Source organism: Drosophila takahashii, chromosome X, assembly GCF_030179915.1.
Source record: "Drosophila takahashii strain IR98-3 E-12201 chromosome X, DtakHiC1v2, whole genome shotgun sequence".
NCBI classification, from domain to species: Eukaryota; Metazoa; Arthropoda; class Insecta; order Diptera; family Drosophilidae; genus Drosophila; species Drosophila takahashii.
In genome coordinates, this window is record NC_091683.1 from 16,964,237 (window position 1) to 16,979,605 (window position 15,369).

Genomic DNA, 15,369 nt, shown 5'->3' on the forward strand with positions numbered 1-15,369 from the left:
ATTATAGCCACTGTCATTCGATTGCTTCACCACTTCCTTATCAATAAAATATTCAAATATTTATTTTTTTATATAACAAAAACAGTTTATTGATTAACAAAAGCGTAACATCAAAAATTGTATAACCATAAAAAAATGTGCTAGAAATTGGCTACGTAACACTAAGTTCAGATGAACACATCAGCGATTAACGTTCGATCCTCAACTCGATGCGAGTTCGGACCTCCGCTGGGGTCCGTTCACAAGCATCCTACTTGTACAGGTAACCACCGTTGGCGGCGTAATGGGTTCCGATCTCGGCTTTCTGAACCGGAACTGGAACTTGAACTGAAATGGGAGCAGGAGCGGTTTGGGTGTAGGTCACCTGCTGTTGCACCGCCGGTGGGGAGTACTGCACAATGGGTTGGGATGGCTGCTGGACATGTTGAATAGGTGCAGGTGGTGCTGGCACAAAGGATTGCTGCAGCTGCACTGGAGCAGGAGCAGGAGCAGAGTAGAATTGTTCCTGAACCACTGGAGCAGGAACCGGAACAGAAACAGGAGCAGGTGCAGGAGCAGGCACAGAGTAAGTTTGCTGAGCAACTGGAGCAGAAGCAGGAGCAGAATAAGTTTGCTGAGCAACTGGAGCAGAAGCAGGAGCAGAATAAGTTTGCTGAGCAACTGGAGCAGAAGCAGGAGCACTGTAGAATTGTTCCTGAACCACTGGAGCAGAAACCGGAACAGAAACAGGAGCAGGTGCAGGAGCAGGCGCAGAGTAAGTTTGCTGGGTGATAGGAGCAGGAGCAGAGTAAGTTTGCTGAGCAACTGGAGCAGAAGCAGGAGCAGAATAAGTTTGCTGAGCAACTGGAGCAGAAGTAGGAGCACTGTAGAATTGTTCTTGAACCACTGGAGCAGAAACCGGAACAGAAACAGGAGCAGGTGCAGGAGCAGGCGCAGAGTAAGTTTGCTGAGTGATAGGAGCAGGAGCAGAGTAAGTTTGCTGAGCAACTGGAGCAGAAGCAGGAGCAGAATAAGTTTGCTGAGCAACTGGAGCAGAAGCAGGAGCAGAATAAGTTTGCTGAGCAACTGGAGCAGAAGCAGGAGCACTGTAGAATTGTTCCTGAACCACTGGAGCAGAAACCGGAACAGGAACAGGAACAGGAGCAGGCGCAGAGTAAGTTTGCTGAGTGATTGGAGCAGGAGCAGGAGCAGAGTAAGTTTGCTGAGCAACTGGAGCAGAAGCAGGAGCAGAATAAGTTTGCTGAGCAACTGGAGCAGAAGCAGGAGCAGAATAAGTTTGCTGAGCAACTGGAGCAGAAGCAGGACCACTGTAGAATTGTTCCTGAACCACTGGAGCAGAAACCGGAACAGAAACAGGAGCAGGTGCAGGAGCAGGCGCAGAGTAAGTTTGCTGGGTGATAGGAGCAGGAGCAGAGTAAGTTTGCTGAGCAACTGGAGCAGAAGCAGGAGCAGAATAAGTTTGCTGAGCAACTGGAGCAGAAGTAGGAGCACTGTAGAATTGTTCTTGAACCACTGGAGCAGAAACCGGAACAGAAACAGGAGCAGGTGCAGGAGCAGGCGCAGAGTAAGTTTGCTGAGTGATAGGAGCAGGAGCAGAGTAAGTTTGCTGAGCAACTGGAGCAGAAGCAGGAGCAGAATAAGTTTGCTGAGCAACTGGAGCAGAAGCAGGAGCAGAATAAGTTTGCTGAGCAACTGGAGCAGAAGCAGGACCACTGTAGAATTGTTCCTGAACCACTGGAGCAGAAACCGGAACAGAAACAGGAGCAGGTGCAGGAGCAGGCGCAGAGTAAGTTTGCTGAGTGATAGGAGCAGGAGCAGAGTAAGACTGCTGGATCACCTGATGCTGTTCATGGACAGCTGGAACTAAAACTGGAGCGGGAGCAGAGTAAGTGGTGGTGATGGTTTCCTGCTGTGGGGCAACGGTCTCGACCACTGGTTCCGGAGAGGGCACAAACTGCTGTTGGACCGCTGGAGTGGGTGGCAGATAGGCGTTCCTCACCGCCGTCTGCGTGGCCACAATGGGCTTGGGTGGTTCGTAGATCACCTGCGGAGCAGGCAGGGGCTGCTCCACGGGAACAGGGGCAGGAGCAGGGATCGAAACCGAGACAGGAGCAGCGGCAGCTGGGATCGAAACCGAGACAGGAGCACTCTGCTGGTAGCTCTGCTGGCCGCCCGACTGGATGGTGAAGCTGGCCAGCGGAATGGAGGCCTGGATGGACTCCACGTGCGTCTGGATGTGGGGCAGCTGCGTTTGGATCTGCGACTGGATGAGCTGCTGGAAGTTGGGGGCGGCGGAAGACACCTCCTTGACCGGAAGGGGTGGCAGATATCCACTGGCACCCGGACGTCCCTGGACAGCGGACAACAGGCTGAGGGCAGCCACAACGACAAAGGCAAAGGGTTTCTGGGAACAAAAACATATATCACATATCACAAATCACTTGAACAAAAAATTGGGATCTTGAGATGGCCACTTACCATCTTCACTGGGGTCACAAAAATCAAAGGGAGAAGTGCACCGAGCGAACGCAACCGATTAACTGATGACCATCTTGGAGATGCCTTCTGCATTTATAGTTGGCTGCTCTCCCCTTAATTGGTGCGATGCCCGAGCCAACAGATACCAAATACCAAATACCAGATGGCCAAAAGCGGGGGGAATGCTAATGCAGATGGCCAACAATGAAAAAATCATGCAAAACACATCTCATTTCGGTGCGGATTATTATATGGCCAAAAGCACGACTCGCCAAGAGACTCCGTTTGATAACAAACAGCCCACCAAACGACCGACTATGGGTTACACATTAAAATTTAATGTGTATTTGGTTTTCTGCTTTTTTTCTGAGGACTCTTAGCCTGGAAATTCCACACGAAAATTATATAAATTTCAAACTGAAAGTCCGTAAAAAGCGACACCAATTTCATTGAATTAAGAGGTACAACTTATGGTTGCAGGAATTATTTTTTAATTACTTCTTTCTTTCAGTGCATCCAAGTCAAAAACAAAGTGTGTTCGAATTGTTCAAATATTTATCAAACACCAGTTGACATGGATTGTGTCCATTTGGCCAATTGACACCTGAGGCACTTCAACTTGAGTGCATTGACTTGTGTTTTCAATAGGTGATATAAGGTGCATTATCTGGTGAGATTGTTAGATTTTTACATTACAGTTAAGTGTAAGACTAAAGGCGTTGTTAAATATTTTAATTTATTTATTTAATTTATTTTTATTGTTTTGTAAAATAACTATTTCAATAATAAAACTATTTTTAAGCAAAAAAAAAATTATTTTTATACTCTTTAAATAAGAAATATTTGTGGTTCTTAAATATGTTTCACGAAAAATGTTTCACGAAAAAGTGTTTTATACCGAAGTGTTTAAAAATGTTTTAAATTTGTCCAATTGATCTGCAAAAATGATAAAAAAATAATAAATTTTACAGTAGATTTTTGACTTTGCATGGAAAATATAATAATAATGAATAAAATGATTAATATTTGCTTGCTCAGCATTTGCATGAGTACAATTTATGGTTCATTTTCTTACTTCAGCATAATATAAATAAAATTAAGAAATTTAATTTATTATTTGTTTTCTTGTCCAAATAGAAGCTGTGATTCTCCCAAATGGCTTGCACTTTCGTCCATTGTCTTAGCCCTCGGGTTGAAATTTATGACAAGATGTTAATCGGTTATGGGCCCACCATTCAGAGGCAGGCCGATGATTTCCCAACCACAACCCAACCAGTGAGATCTCACTCGGTGGCAGACATGTGTCCAACCTTCGGACGTTTTCAATGGGCCATAAGTTATTGGTAATCAGTGGCCACCGATTGTTCGATTCCGAGGGATATCCCATCTCCGATCTCCATATGGATATGGATATATTATATTATCTCGTAGGCGTGTGTCGCGGAGATTATGATAAGCGTATTTTATGGTCTTACAAGCGAGGCATAAAAATATTAAATAATGCGGATCTTCGGAGGCCACATCTGAATGCGAACTTCTGCAGCTGTCGCACGCGCCTCACGAAAATAAAGAGCCCAGAAAAGTGACAAATTGAAAACAAGGTTCAGGTCCACAAAAGAAAATGTCAAGTTGAGGGCCCCCGACAACCGCGGGCACAGTGTTGGCTTAATTATGACTAATTGCTGTGCGAACAACCTCTATATCCGAATGGCTATAGCTCGCCGATGAATATTCAAGTGGAGTCCGGCGAAAATTGCAACAAGCTGCTGGCTAAATCCAATTGGATATGCCAACGGGGGTAACATCCGAAAGCCCAGCTCGATTTGCATAAAAACAACAAATGGCTTAAGGTTAAAAGCTGCAAAAACGCTTTATGGAACTCGAGATCGGCGATTCCTAGTTAGCTATACTAAAATAATTATAACAATAAGAAGTTCTTATAATATTGGGTAACTTAAACTTAAAATAATTTAATATTTATTTAATAGATTTTTCTTAGAACTATTGTATATCTTCTAACTATATACCTATAAATAACTACACCTAAAATTTAAAGGTTGAATGCAATGGCCAAACCAGTAAATACCAAACCAATATCTTTATAAATATATTCTATTGGATTTATAAGTTTTTGATAATGTATTATTATTATTAAATAATTGTTAGATTAGCAAAAAATCGTTTTATTTAAAGCTGGAAAGGTACAAAAAGATTGCACAATTTTTAAAAACAATTATCATCTTAGTGGGCGACCCTTTAATAAATTAATTCCCCCACTGATGTAAGACCGTGTTAACAAAATAGCTGACAAAAGATCTCCCACCTTCGTTCCCGGACAAAAGAGCAAAAGTAATTTTCTTCTTTTTGCCAAAAGTATTCCAAACACTCATGAAAAAGATGGCATAAAAGCTTTTAAATGTGTTTACCGAATCTCAAACCACAACAACAACATAGCCAAAAGCACATATAAATAATTCAGTGAAGACATAAAAAAAAGATGAATAGAAATCAATTCGAGCTGGCTCAAGTCTAAATCGTATTTTTTGTTATAATTTTTGAATGTCTTTTGAAATGAATGCCTAAACTTGGGAATTGAATAGCTCTGCATTAAAGCGATGGAAAAATTCCCCTTTTTAATTCCCATGTTAGAAAATAAGAATTAGAATTTATAGATGTTCTGTAAGGGAAACTCATTGACGTCAGAAACTAGTTTGGCCAAACCAAAAACCGAGAATCTAAAAATAAACGAGACGATTCTTAGAATTTTGCAGACTTTACAGCTATCATTAATTTAAGTCGATTATGTTCGCCCTTTGAGAGGTCAGCTTTTGGTTTTCTACTTCTTTTTCTACGCCATTCTGTGACGTCAATTTGTAATGAACCTCTGTTGAAAGGCAGTTAATTAATCGATTACTAAATTGTATGTTCTTTTGGGGTTACAAAATGATTACAAGGTTTTAGCACGATACAATCTTTTCGAGTTGTTTGTTTTTTTCTACAAAGAAGGTATATTTTGATAGATATACTACTTATACTTTTTACCTTAGTATGAATATATATATATATATTTAATATTTTATTTATTTATTATTTTTTGTTCCAGAATGAATTTAACTATTATTTCCATCATCACTAAACTGAGTTAGGTTCTTATGCATAGTTCTCAAAACATTTTAAAGGTGGAATATTTAGCACTTATATATATATTGTAAGTTAATAAAAAAAAACCGATATGTTATCAAATTTTAATTGAAAAGTATAATCATTTTTGTTGCTGTATCATTTGTTTAATCCCTATTATTATGCCCAATCTAACAATCGATTAATTCTATTTTAATCTGCTCTTAAGACACAACAAATGTCCGAAGTTCAATAAACCTTTAGGGATGCAGGCTGTAGATCATAAATAAGCTGTGCATAATTACCCTAGGACTAAGCTTTTGGTCCACACCCAACCCAATCATCAGGTTTTATTCGTTTTTAAGTCTTTTGAAGACATCATAATTTATGGAACAGATGTCTGGCCGCTTTGGGATATGCATAAAACAAAAAACATAAGACATACGTGTATGTGTATCAATCACGGCGATAGATTGTCTCGTTTATGGTTATCAGTCAGACTTTTTGGCAAAGTCTTTGACTTCGATTAGCATAAAGACAAACGTTTTGTCTGTCTGCTTGTCGTCGGTTTTTATGGCCACAAAGCAAATAAATAAATAAAAACACAAGCGGAAAAATACAAGACAAAAAAATGGATGATAATTTATAATGAACATGTTGTTGATGCACCTCCCATAGGGCTATAAAGCCCTCTGGGATTACTTGGCCCTCTTGTAGACATAGCCGCCATTCGGTGCATAGACGGTATCCGCCATGCTCTTGGGATCATCGGCCAACGGATGAGGATGGGGATGCTCCTTTTGGGGCTCCTCCTCCTTTGGCGGATGCTCCTCATCGGAGTAGCCCGGTGGAGCGGGTCCTCCAAAGCCAGGTCCAAATTGCTGATAGGGATTCTGGGGATTTCCGGGCACTGAAGGTCCTCCGAAGCCCTGCGGCACATTGAATCCCTGGAACGGTGGACCCTGGGCATTGGTCAGCGGAAGTCCCTGGTTGGTCAGGAATTCCGGGAAGCCGTTTCCGGGTACTCCTTGTGGTGGAAAAGGTCCTGGCTGGGGCGCAAAGGGAGGTCCTTGAGGTGGAAAGCCATTTCCGGGCTGGAAGCTTGCGCCCTGTGGTGGAAAGCCTGCTCCTTGTGGTGGAAAGCCTGCTCCCTGTGGTGGAAAGCCAGGTCCTTGTGGGCCAAAACCTGCTCCTTGGGGTGGAAAGCCTGCTCCCTGAGGTGGAAAGCCTCCTTCCTGTGGTGGAAAGCCTGCTCCCTGTGGTGGAAAGCCTGCTCCCTGAGGTGGAAAGCCCGCCTGAGGACCGAAAGAACCTCCGGGAAAAGCGCCACCTGGAGGCAGTTGGAAAGCGGCATTCGGTGGGCCACCCGGGAAAGGTCCTCCTGCTCCTCCTCCACCGATTCCTGGACCCACTCCCTCACCAGGAACAGCGCCACCGAAGCCAAAGAATGGCGGGTAGATGGGCAGGGGGAAGTTGGGTGGCTGGACGGGCGGTGGTGGAACATTGCTGCCCGTGGGAATGGCATAGCCCGGTGGCAGGGGCAAACCATTCGAGGGATAGAAGCCAGAGGGATCCTTTTGGATCTCCTGGGCCTCATCCGCCTGTTTCGCCGCACTGGGCGGTATGTAATCCTTGGGCAGCAGGTGACTCACATCCCCGTTTGCAAGGGGCAGAAGTAGGACCAAAAAAGCCCATAGCTGCATCATCTCGAGGTGGTGGTCCGGCTTTATCTCTGGGAGCTTCCACGGCTTCCACGGTAACTATGTGGCCACGGGCCCCGAAATCCGCACTTATAAGACAGCTGATTATATAAATCGCGGCCCGCTCATTTCACTTTCCCATTCGACGAACGGAAATTGACTTTGCATCACAGCACAAAAGGTTCCATAAATAGTCGCCGATCTGTGGATCGAAGGTGCGAGGGGAAGTGCCAAAATTGAACTATAAAAATTAATTTGGCGGCCGGATTTTACATAAATAAAATAAGACACCGATATCGGAGTGCCAAATTTAGCATTGAAAAGGTGCGAAAGAAAGAAACACAAATATACGATTATTTACAGGTTACAATTCAGTGATGGTGAACCCATGAACTCTTAGTCGAAAACAAATGACAACTTTAAAGCATTTGTCAGTGTTGATTAGGCACAAGAAAAACACCGAAAAACTGGCACAATATTTAGTAACTGAAAGGGGAATAAAATTAGTTTAGGTATGGATTATTTAAAAAAAATATAATGTGGAATCTATGAATTGGGAATAACGGTGTTGAATAAGTCAGATTGAAGCAAATAAGCTAATAAGCTTTATTTAATTAAAGCTTTTTTTAAAATTAGCAGAAAAGCTGCGAAATAAGTTAGTATCAACTTCCAAGTTTAATCAAAGCTCTAAGAGAAAGCACAATGGGTTAATCAAAGCTTTGCGTTACATTTGATATTAAGCCATAGATAACACCAAATTTCAGTGTTGTTGGCGTTCGTCTACAACACAGCTGAGTACGCTGAATGCAAGAAGGAAAATAATGGACTCAAAGAAACACTTAAATATTACATTAGTTATTGATGCCACTCGAAAGAATATGTACTTGTTTTATTGGTTTCAGTTTAAGCTAGCTTAAGAAGTAAGAGCTATTTTGGACAATGATTTAATGTTTATGGTCTGCTGTGACTAAGGAAGAAGTAAGAACAAAACAAAACCAAAACAAGAATAGAAAATATATTTGGCAAGCCAAACCGCATAAAATAGTTTATTTTTGTCTAAAATTCAAATCCGTATTTTCCATCCTAAAATATCGGTAACAAAGAAAGTAATGATCCAAATATGGAATGTCGTACCTTGTTGAACTCGTGATTTAATTCCCTAACGATTGGCATTCAAACCTAGAAATTTTTAAATGTTGTCATTTTTTGCAAAAAATTGTGAGTAACCCCTTATCAAAAATGCGAAAATTGGTCAAAAAATTAATTTCCAAGAAAGTGATGGGATTCGTTAGTACAGGTCGTTAGCTGTTCAAAACAGTTGGTCTTTTAGCTGTAGACCTTGAATTGTCCAAGCTACGACTTAAAAACCATAAAAAAGGACTTTTTTTTGTCGAAACTTCGAATCCATATTTTTCACCCTTAAATATCAGTTCTTTGGTCGTAACAATGGAAATAAAGATCCCAATATGGAGTGTCATGACTCGATGAGCTCGTTATTAAATTCCCAATCGATTGGCATTCAAACCGGAAACCTTTTATATATGACCACTTTTCGCTAAAAATGATGAACCAAATAATTAAAAAATGGAAAAAAACTATTATCTTGGTTACTATTTGTTAAGTGTCGACTTCATCAATTCCCAACCCTTATTTCAAATACATATTTCTTTGGATTATTGTTTTTTCTTTTAATTTTCATTGTTAACAAAGTTTACAATACGAAAAAAAAATATTGATGGTGAATTTTGGGGGCAGTATGTAGTTATTTACACTGTTTCGTATTCAGTTCAGCATCCTCTGATTTCGATTTCGAGTCGCTTACTTCCTGTAGACATAGCCGCCGTTGGAGGCGTACTGGGTGCCCACATCCACGGAGGCAGGAGCGGAGTAGCTCACCGAGGGGGCGGCGTAGCTGACGGCAGGGGCGGCGTACGACTGCTGGACAGCAGGGGCGGAGTAGCTCACCGAGGGGGCGGCGTAGGTCTGCTGGACGGCAGGGGCGGAGTAGCTGACCGAGGGAGCGGAGTAGCTGACCGAGGGAGCGGCGTAGGTCTGCTGGACAGCAGGAGCGGAATAGCTAACCGAGGGGGCAGAGTAGCTAACCGAGGGGGCGGAGTAGCTGACCGAGGGGGCGGAGTAGGTCCTCTGGACGGCCGGGGCGGAGTAAGTCCTCTGGACGGCAGGAGCGGAGTAGGTCTGCACGGGCGGCAGGTACTCGCTGCTGGGGGCCGAGTAGGTCTGCTGGATGGCAGGGGCGGAGTAGGTCTGCTGGACGGCAGGGGCGGAGTAGCTCACCGAGGGGGCGGCGTAGGAGTTCTGGAGGGGCGGCAGGTACTCGTTGCTCAGGTGGCTCACATCGGCGGCCACGCAGGCGAACAGGGCGAAGGCAACGAGGAATTTCTGCAAGTAGGATATAACACACAATTCACATTAACACATTATAGGGCACAAGCAAAAAATTCAAATAATATTATACGTATTTTTTTTTTGATATTTCTTTTTTTTTTTTAGTTATATAATCCTTCACTGACCATGTTGATTGAAAGTGGATTTTTGAAGCGACTGTGCTGGATGAGCTAGAGGCTGCGACTGATGCCGGTCCCTAGAGCGGGCTTTCAATTTATAGCGGCCGGCCGGTCCAAAGAAAAGCCCCGGTTTCTGAGCTCAGCTGGGCTCAGCTGCAGCGGCAGATGGTGAAGATGGGAAGACGGTAAGGCGGTAAGACGGCAAGGAGGAGGCTGAAACCACCAGCGGACCAAGAAGAAGAAGTCGCCACCATAAATTCAAGACAAACAGCAGCGGGCGGGGCCCCAGAGGTGCCTGAAGTTCAGACACAATTTGACAGCTAACTTGTTTGTAAACCACAATTTTTAAATTCTAACAAATTAGAAAAGTGGTAGAAAATATTTCAAGCAAATGCAGAAAAATATGTAAAATATATGCAATCAAAGTAAATACTAAATTCATTTATGTAAAATTTTTTTGCATAAAAAATTCTAAATTTTACACATCTTGGAGGAATATACAATTTATGTTATGTATTTAAATATTAAATATTTCAATAGGGCGATGAAAAAAAAATGTGCCTAATTTGATATACCTTAATTTAAACACAATTTGTTTGTTTAGCAATTTTTCATATTTTATAAAACTAGAATTTAAATTTAAAGTACAAAACTCTATAATTTGTTTGTCAGTTTAATATTTAAAGTTTAATATTTACATAAGGCGAACAAAATATTAAAATTTTATTGAATATAAAAAAACAAAACAAATCATTGGCGAAAACTCTAATATTTTCATATTTAGTGTGCAAAGGTCAAGATGGCATACAAATAATTTTAGTTTAAAAAAAAAAACCTAATAAATAATATTTAAAGTAAAAATGACTTTTCGGTTAGTATTTAAAGTTAATTATGTAAGTGCCATTTTGACCTTTTCACACAAGCCAAAAATATGACACAATTCTCTATCGTTTTAAATATGCATGTGGCACAAAGGCTCGTTAAAATAATAATAACCATATTTTTGGGAGATTGAAAACAATAATTAATTAATAATTTACACTCCAATCCACCCACATTGTTTTACTGGAATTTGGCAATAAAATGGCTAAAAGGGCAACACTAATCGGGGCGGGGGTAAAAAAAATATATAAAGCAAAGCTAGCAAACGGAAAATGACATAAAAATTAAATTTAACATAAAACCAAACGAAATCGCACACGCAAAACGGGTTTGTCTCATTTACAATACTTATACTTATACCTATATTATTTTTCCATCGACGCAACGGGTTTTGGTTTTCGTCGGCGGGTGAACTACTTTGGGACACCTTTTTCGTGGGGTCTTCAATCAAGCTTCCCGAGGGGAACAAAGACTGGGGGTTCCACTAATTAACATTCAATTTAACACATTATAGGCAACGCAACCTTTTCTCGTTTTAGCCACATTGCGGTGGTTAAGCGTTAAAGTTAACCGCAGAAATGGGCCAGAAAGAGATCCATTTCTCAGATCTCTGGTCTCAGATCTCTGGCCTCGTCCGAGACACTCGTCTAGATTGATGGCCCCCACAGAATGTCGTGTGTTCGGAAACAGATCCACCACTCGCACTTTCTAAAAAGCCATAAACATATACTTAAAGCCATCTGAGAAGCCGGCAGAAGACGGCCTTGAGAACAGAGCCGACGTAGAGTTACGAGTTCCCGAGCGGTCTTTACATAATAAGCAACAACTTTTACTCCCGATGCCATGCCACATCTTGCGTCCGCCAGGGGGCAACCCTGAACTTGAATTGAAATGCAGCGATCATTAACGCACGAAAGGTGCACCCAGAAAAATCGTATATCAATATTTCAGCACAGTAATAACAATAAATTGCGGTACTTGGAAACGGTAAACTTCCAATTGCTGAATTAATCATTCTTAAGCGAAAATCATCAACAACTTTGTAACTATACAGCATAAATACTTTACAGATCATAGCGGAAATTTATAACCGGTCCACAGTTAAAATCCATTTTTATATACAATACAGATTCCAAATGCTGAATTACCTTCATATGCTGAATTATTTTTCAGTGTGGCCGTAAATCAAGTCTTAAAAGGCCGGCAACGCCAAGCATGACGACAAGTTGATGCAAGTTTAAGAGTTAATGGACTGCAGTTGGGGAATTCAACATGACCATTCCGAGAACTACAAATTGCGGGAAATGATGACCCCAAAGCAGGTATTTCGAAACAGTTAAAAGGAAACTAACGGGCTTAAAGGCAACTATTAAATGCTCAGATATTTCCCAGAAAAATATAAATATTAGTAGATACCATGTTTTTAAAAAAAATACATATATATTTATAGTAAATAGATTCTGGGGCTCTTAATAACTAAGCTTAGTAGACATAACCTCCGTTAGAGGCGTACTGGGTATCCTGACCTCCCAGTAAATGGGCAGGCGTGATGGTGTCCGCACCAATGGCCACGGGCACATGGGTCTCGGGATTGAACTCCTCGATGCCATTAGAGGCGGGCTCCTCGTAGAGATGGGCAGGAGTGATAGTGTTGGCTCCAATGACGGTGGGCGCCTGTCCCTGGACGTAGGCGGCGATCAAATTGGCGGGCTGGTGGCCTTGGACAACAACGGACTGGTATTCAGCGGGCTGATAAGAGCTTGAATCTCCTCCGGGAACAACTGTCTCCTGCTGCTGCTGCTGCTGCTCCTGGACGTACTTGTAGTGCGCCTCTCGATCGGCCTGGGGAATAAACTTCTCGGGGGTGTAGCTATCAGCGCCAATAGCAGCAGGAACTGGTGCATAAGTATTGGCTCCAATCGCAGCTGGAACAGAGGCCTTAAGATGAACGGGAGTGTATTCAGCAAGTTGATAGGAGCTCGAATCTCCACCAGGTACCACTTCAGCAGCAACAGCGGCAGAAGAGGACTGCTTGAGATAAGCAGGAGTGTATTCAGCGGGTTGGTAGGAACTAGAATCACCTCCAGGGACGACCTCAGCGGCCTTGAGATGGGTGGGAGTGTATTCAGCGGGCTGATAGGAGCTAGCGTCGCCACCAGGAACAACCTCAGCAGCAACAGCGCCAGAAGAGGACTGCTTCAGATAGGCAGGAGTGTATTCAGCGGGTTGGTAGGAACTAGAATCACCTCCAGGGATGATTTCAGCAGTCTTGAGATGGGCGGAAGTGTATTCAGCGGGTTGGTAGGAACTATCGTCGCCACCAGGAACAACCTCAGCAGCCTTCAAGTGCTCGGGAGTGTATTCAGCGGGTTGGTAGGAACTAGAATCTCCTCCAGGGACGACCTCAGCGGCCTTGAGGTGGGCGGGAGTATATTCAGCGGGCTGATAGGAGCTAGCGTCGCCACCAGGAACAACCTCAGCAGCCTTCAAGTGCTCGGGAGTGTATTCAGCGGGTTGGTAAGAGCTTGAGTCTGCACCAGGAGCATCCTCAGCAGAAAAAGTGCCAGAAGAGGACTGCTTCAGATAGGCAGGAGTGTATTCAGCGGGTTGATAGGAGCTAGAATCACCTCCTGGGATGACCTCAGCCGATTTCAAGTGCTCGGGAGTGTATTCAGCAGGCTGGTAGGAGCTGGAATCACCTCCAGGGACGACCTCTGCAGCCTTGAGATGGGCGGGAGTGTATTCAGCGGGTTGGTAGGAACTAGCGTCGCCTCCAGGAACAACCTCAGCAGCCTTCAAGTGCTCGGGAGTGTATTCAGCGGGTTGGTAGGAGCTAGCATCACCACCTGGCACTACTTCCGAGGAAGAAGATGAAGAGGAGGATGCGGACGAAGAGGCGGAGAGTCCATAGCCTCCATCGGCGGACAGGCCCAACTTGAGGTGACTGACGTCAGCGGCGACGAGGCCGACAAAGGCCAAAGCAAAGACGTAGAACTTCTGCAGGCGGAGCAAGTAGATAGGGATTAGAGGGTGAGATGGGTGCGGTGAAGGAAGTATTCAGGTGGTTCCCCCTAGAACCTAAACTTACCATGTTTGAAACGAGTCTGTTGATCTGAAGAGGGACGTTTCAGGTTTTTATACCCACAAAAGATTATGGGCCTATGCTAATTGGAGTTTTGTTTTGATCTCCGCTTGATTTGGTTCCAACCGAAATTTCTGTCTGCCCATCTGCCTGTTTTTTTCTATATTTTATATTTTTTATTTATTTTTTTTTGGGTTTGCAAATTTGCATAGGTAGCATAACAAAAGTGCCGATCTTATCAACTTGATTAGAACCTCGGAGGGTTCGAGCGCCTTGGCCTTACCGTCAATTAAACTGTCGTCTGGCTGGTACACAGCGAGAAAAATATTACTAACCGTCACTGAATAATTATATAATTATTATATAATAAACTTATAAAATGTTCTTGGTTGCTTTAAAAAGTTTTATGAGCGTTTCCAGGCAATAGAATTTTATTTTTATCATAAGACACTATTTTTTCTGCCTGTGTAGGACTCCATCCTTCCAATGGCTCGCTAAATGGAGTTATTGATTAGCGCCTGACAAGTTCACTGGGGTGGTGTCATAATCGGCTTGGTCCGGCAACCAGTTTGCCGTCTTTGGCCAAGAGTCTTAAATCTGCCAATGAATCTGCTAATTGGGCTTGGGGAAATCAATCGATGGATGCTTAAACTCGCACTGATGCCGCCTATTAGGAGATGCTCGATCAAAATACTACCACTTTTGGCTTTTTACGGCACGAGAACGGACTCGTTGCATACCCCGCAAAAGTCAAGTAATAAAGCCAAAATAAAGTGGGTATCATTTTAATTCATTTTAAGTGATTCAGTGTGCCAACTAAATATATCCAGTTTATAATTAGTTACGCCAACTTTGGGCAACCGTGCTGAATGAATTATCAAAAACAACCTTTATATAAAGTTTCAGCTTACATTTTATGGATGAATTTATGCGCTTAAAAAAGAGTTCGGCTGATTTTATGGCTATCATTCGGTGAAATTAGCTTGGCTTAATAAATTTACTGATATTCATAATGGACGTGCAAAATCTGCAGCCAAGATCAGCAGAAGTGGAGCATTTCAATGGGTTTTTAGTGGTTGCTTGCTGCCTCATTTGACCACTCACGGAAATCTAGAATAATTAAGGAACATTGAACTGGGTGGAAGCATTCAAAACTCGTTTATGCCAAATCGGATTTTTGTTTACTGATTTGTTTTGTCAAAAAAGATGAAAATAGATGGTCTGTCAATGGAGCTTATAACTTAATTGTATGAAAAATGACCAAATAAATATGTTTGAAGTTATTAATGGTGGCGCTATATAAATGCTAATAATATAATTCCTTAATTAGTTATTATAAGTAATATCAATTAAATAAAGTGTTTCAAAATTATCAAAAAATAATAAATCAAATATCTATGTATATCAAGGGTTATCCCATATAGTTGCAATCAATTTGCACCATTTGAGTGACTTGAAATTGTTAATATAATTAATTCGTAGTCATAATTTGCATACCTATGCTAATGAGTGAACTGCTTTTCAAATATTTTGATTGAAGTTTATTTATGATAATAATATATATGTATCTGTGGGTAAATTT

The 15,369-nt window shown here is 42.2% G+C and overlaps 4 protein-coding genes across 4 annotated transcripts; all 4 read right to left on the reverse strand.

Moving 5' to 3' along the window:
- Window positions 1-59: 59 nt before the first annotated feature.
- LOC108054574 (calphotin) lies at window positions 60-2,586 on the reverse strand. The gene is made up of 3 exons (XM_070218762.1): window positions 2,479-2,586; window positions 606-2,404; window positions 60-494 (listed from the first exon to the last, which is right to left on the reverse strand). Exons 1-3 carry the CDS (start codon window positions 2,569-2,571, stop codon window positions 251-253), a joined length of 2,136 nt encoding a protein of 711 aa, XP_070074863.1. The 5' UTR covers window positions 2,572-2,586; the 3' UTR covers window positions 60-250.
- Window positions 2,587-5,769: 3,183 nt separating this feature from the next.
- Window positions 5,770-7,388, reverse strand: LOC108054577 (basic salivary proline-rich protein 1). Its single transcript, XM_017137619.3, has one exon. It carries the CDS (start codon window positions 7,302-7,304, stop codon window positions 6,297-6,299), a length of 1,008 nt encoding a protein of 335 aa, XP_016993108.2. The 5' UTR covers window positions 7,305-7,388; the 3' UTR covers window positions 5,770-6,296.
- Window positions 7,389-9,005: 1,617 nt separating this feature from the next.
- Window positions 9,006-9,935, reverse strand: LOC108054579 (cuticle protein 16.5). Its single transcript, XM_017137621.3, has 2 exons — window positions 9,830-9,935; window positions 9,006-9,698 (listed from the first exon to the last, which is right to left on the reverse strand). Exons 1-2 carry the CDS (start codon window positions 9,830-9,832, stop codon window positions 9,117-9,119), a joined length of 585 nt encoding a protein of 194 aa, XP_016993110.1. The 5' UTR covers window positions 9,833-9,935; the 3' UTR covers window positions 9,006-9,116.
- A 2,211-nt stretch (window positions 9,936-12,146) lies between these two features.
- Window positions 12,147-13,796, reverse strand: LOC108054575 (uncharacterized). Its single transcript, XM_070218747.1, is given in 2 exon segments — window positions 12,147-13,753; window positions 13,755-13,796. Coding segments are annotated over 2 exon segments (1,608 nt in total). The 3' UTR covers window positions 12,147-12,187.
- Window positions 13,797-15,369: the final 1,573 nt, after the last annotated feature.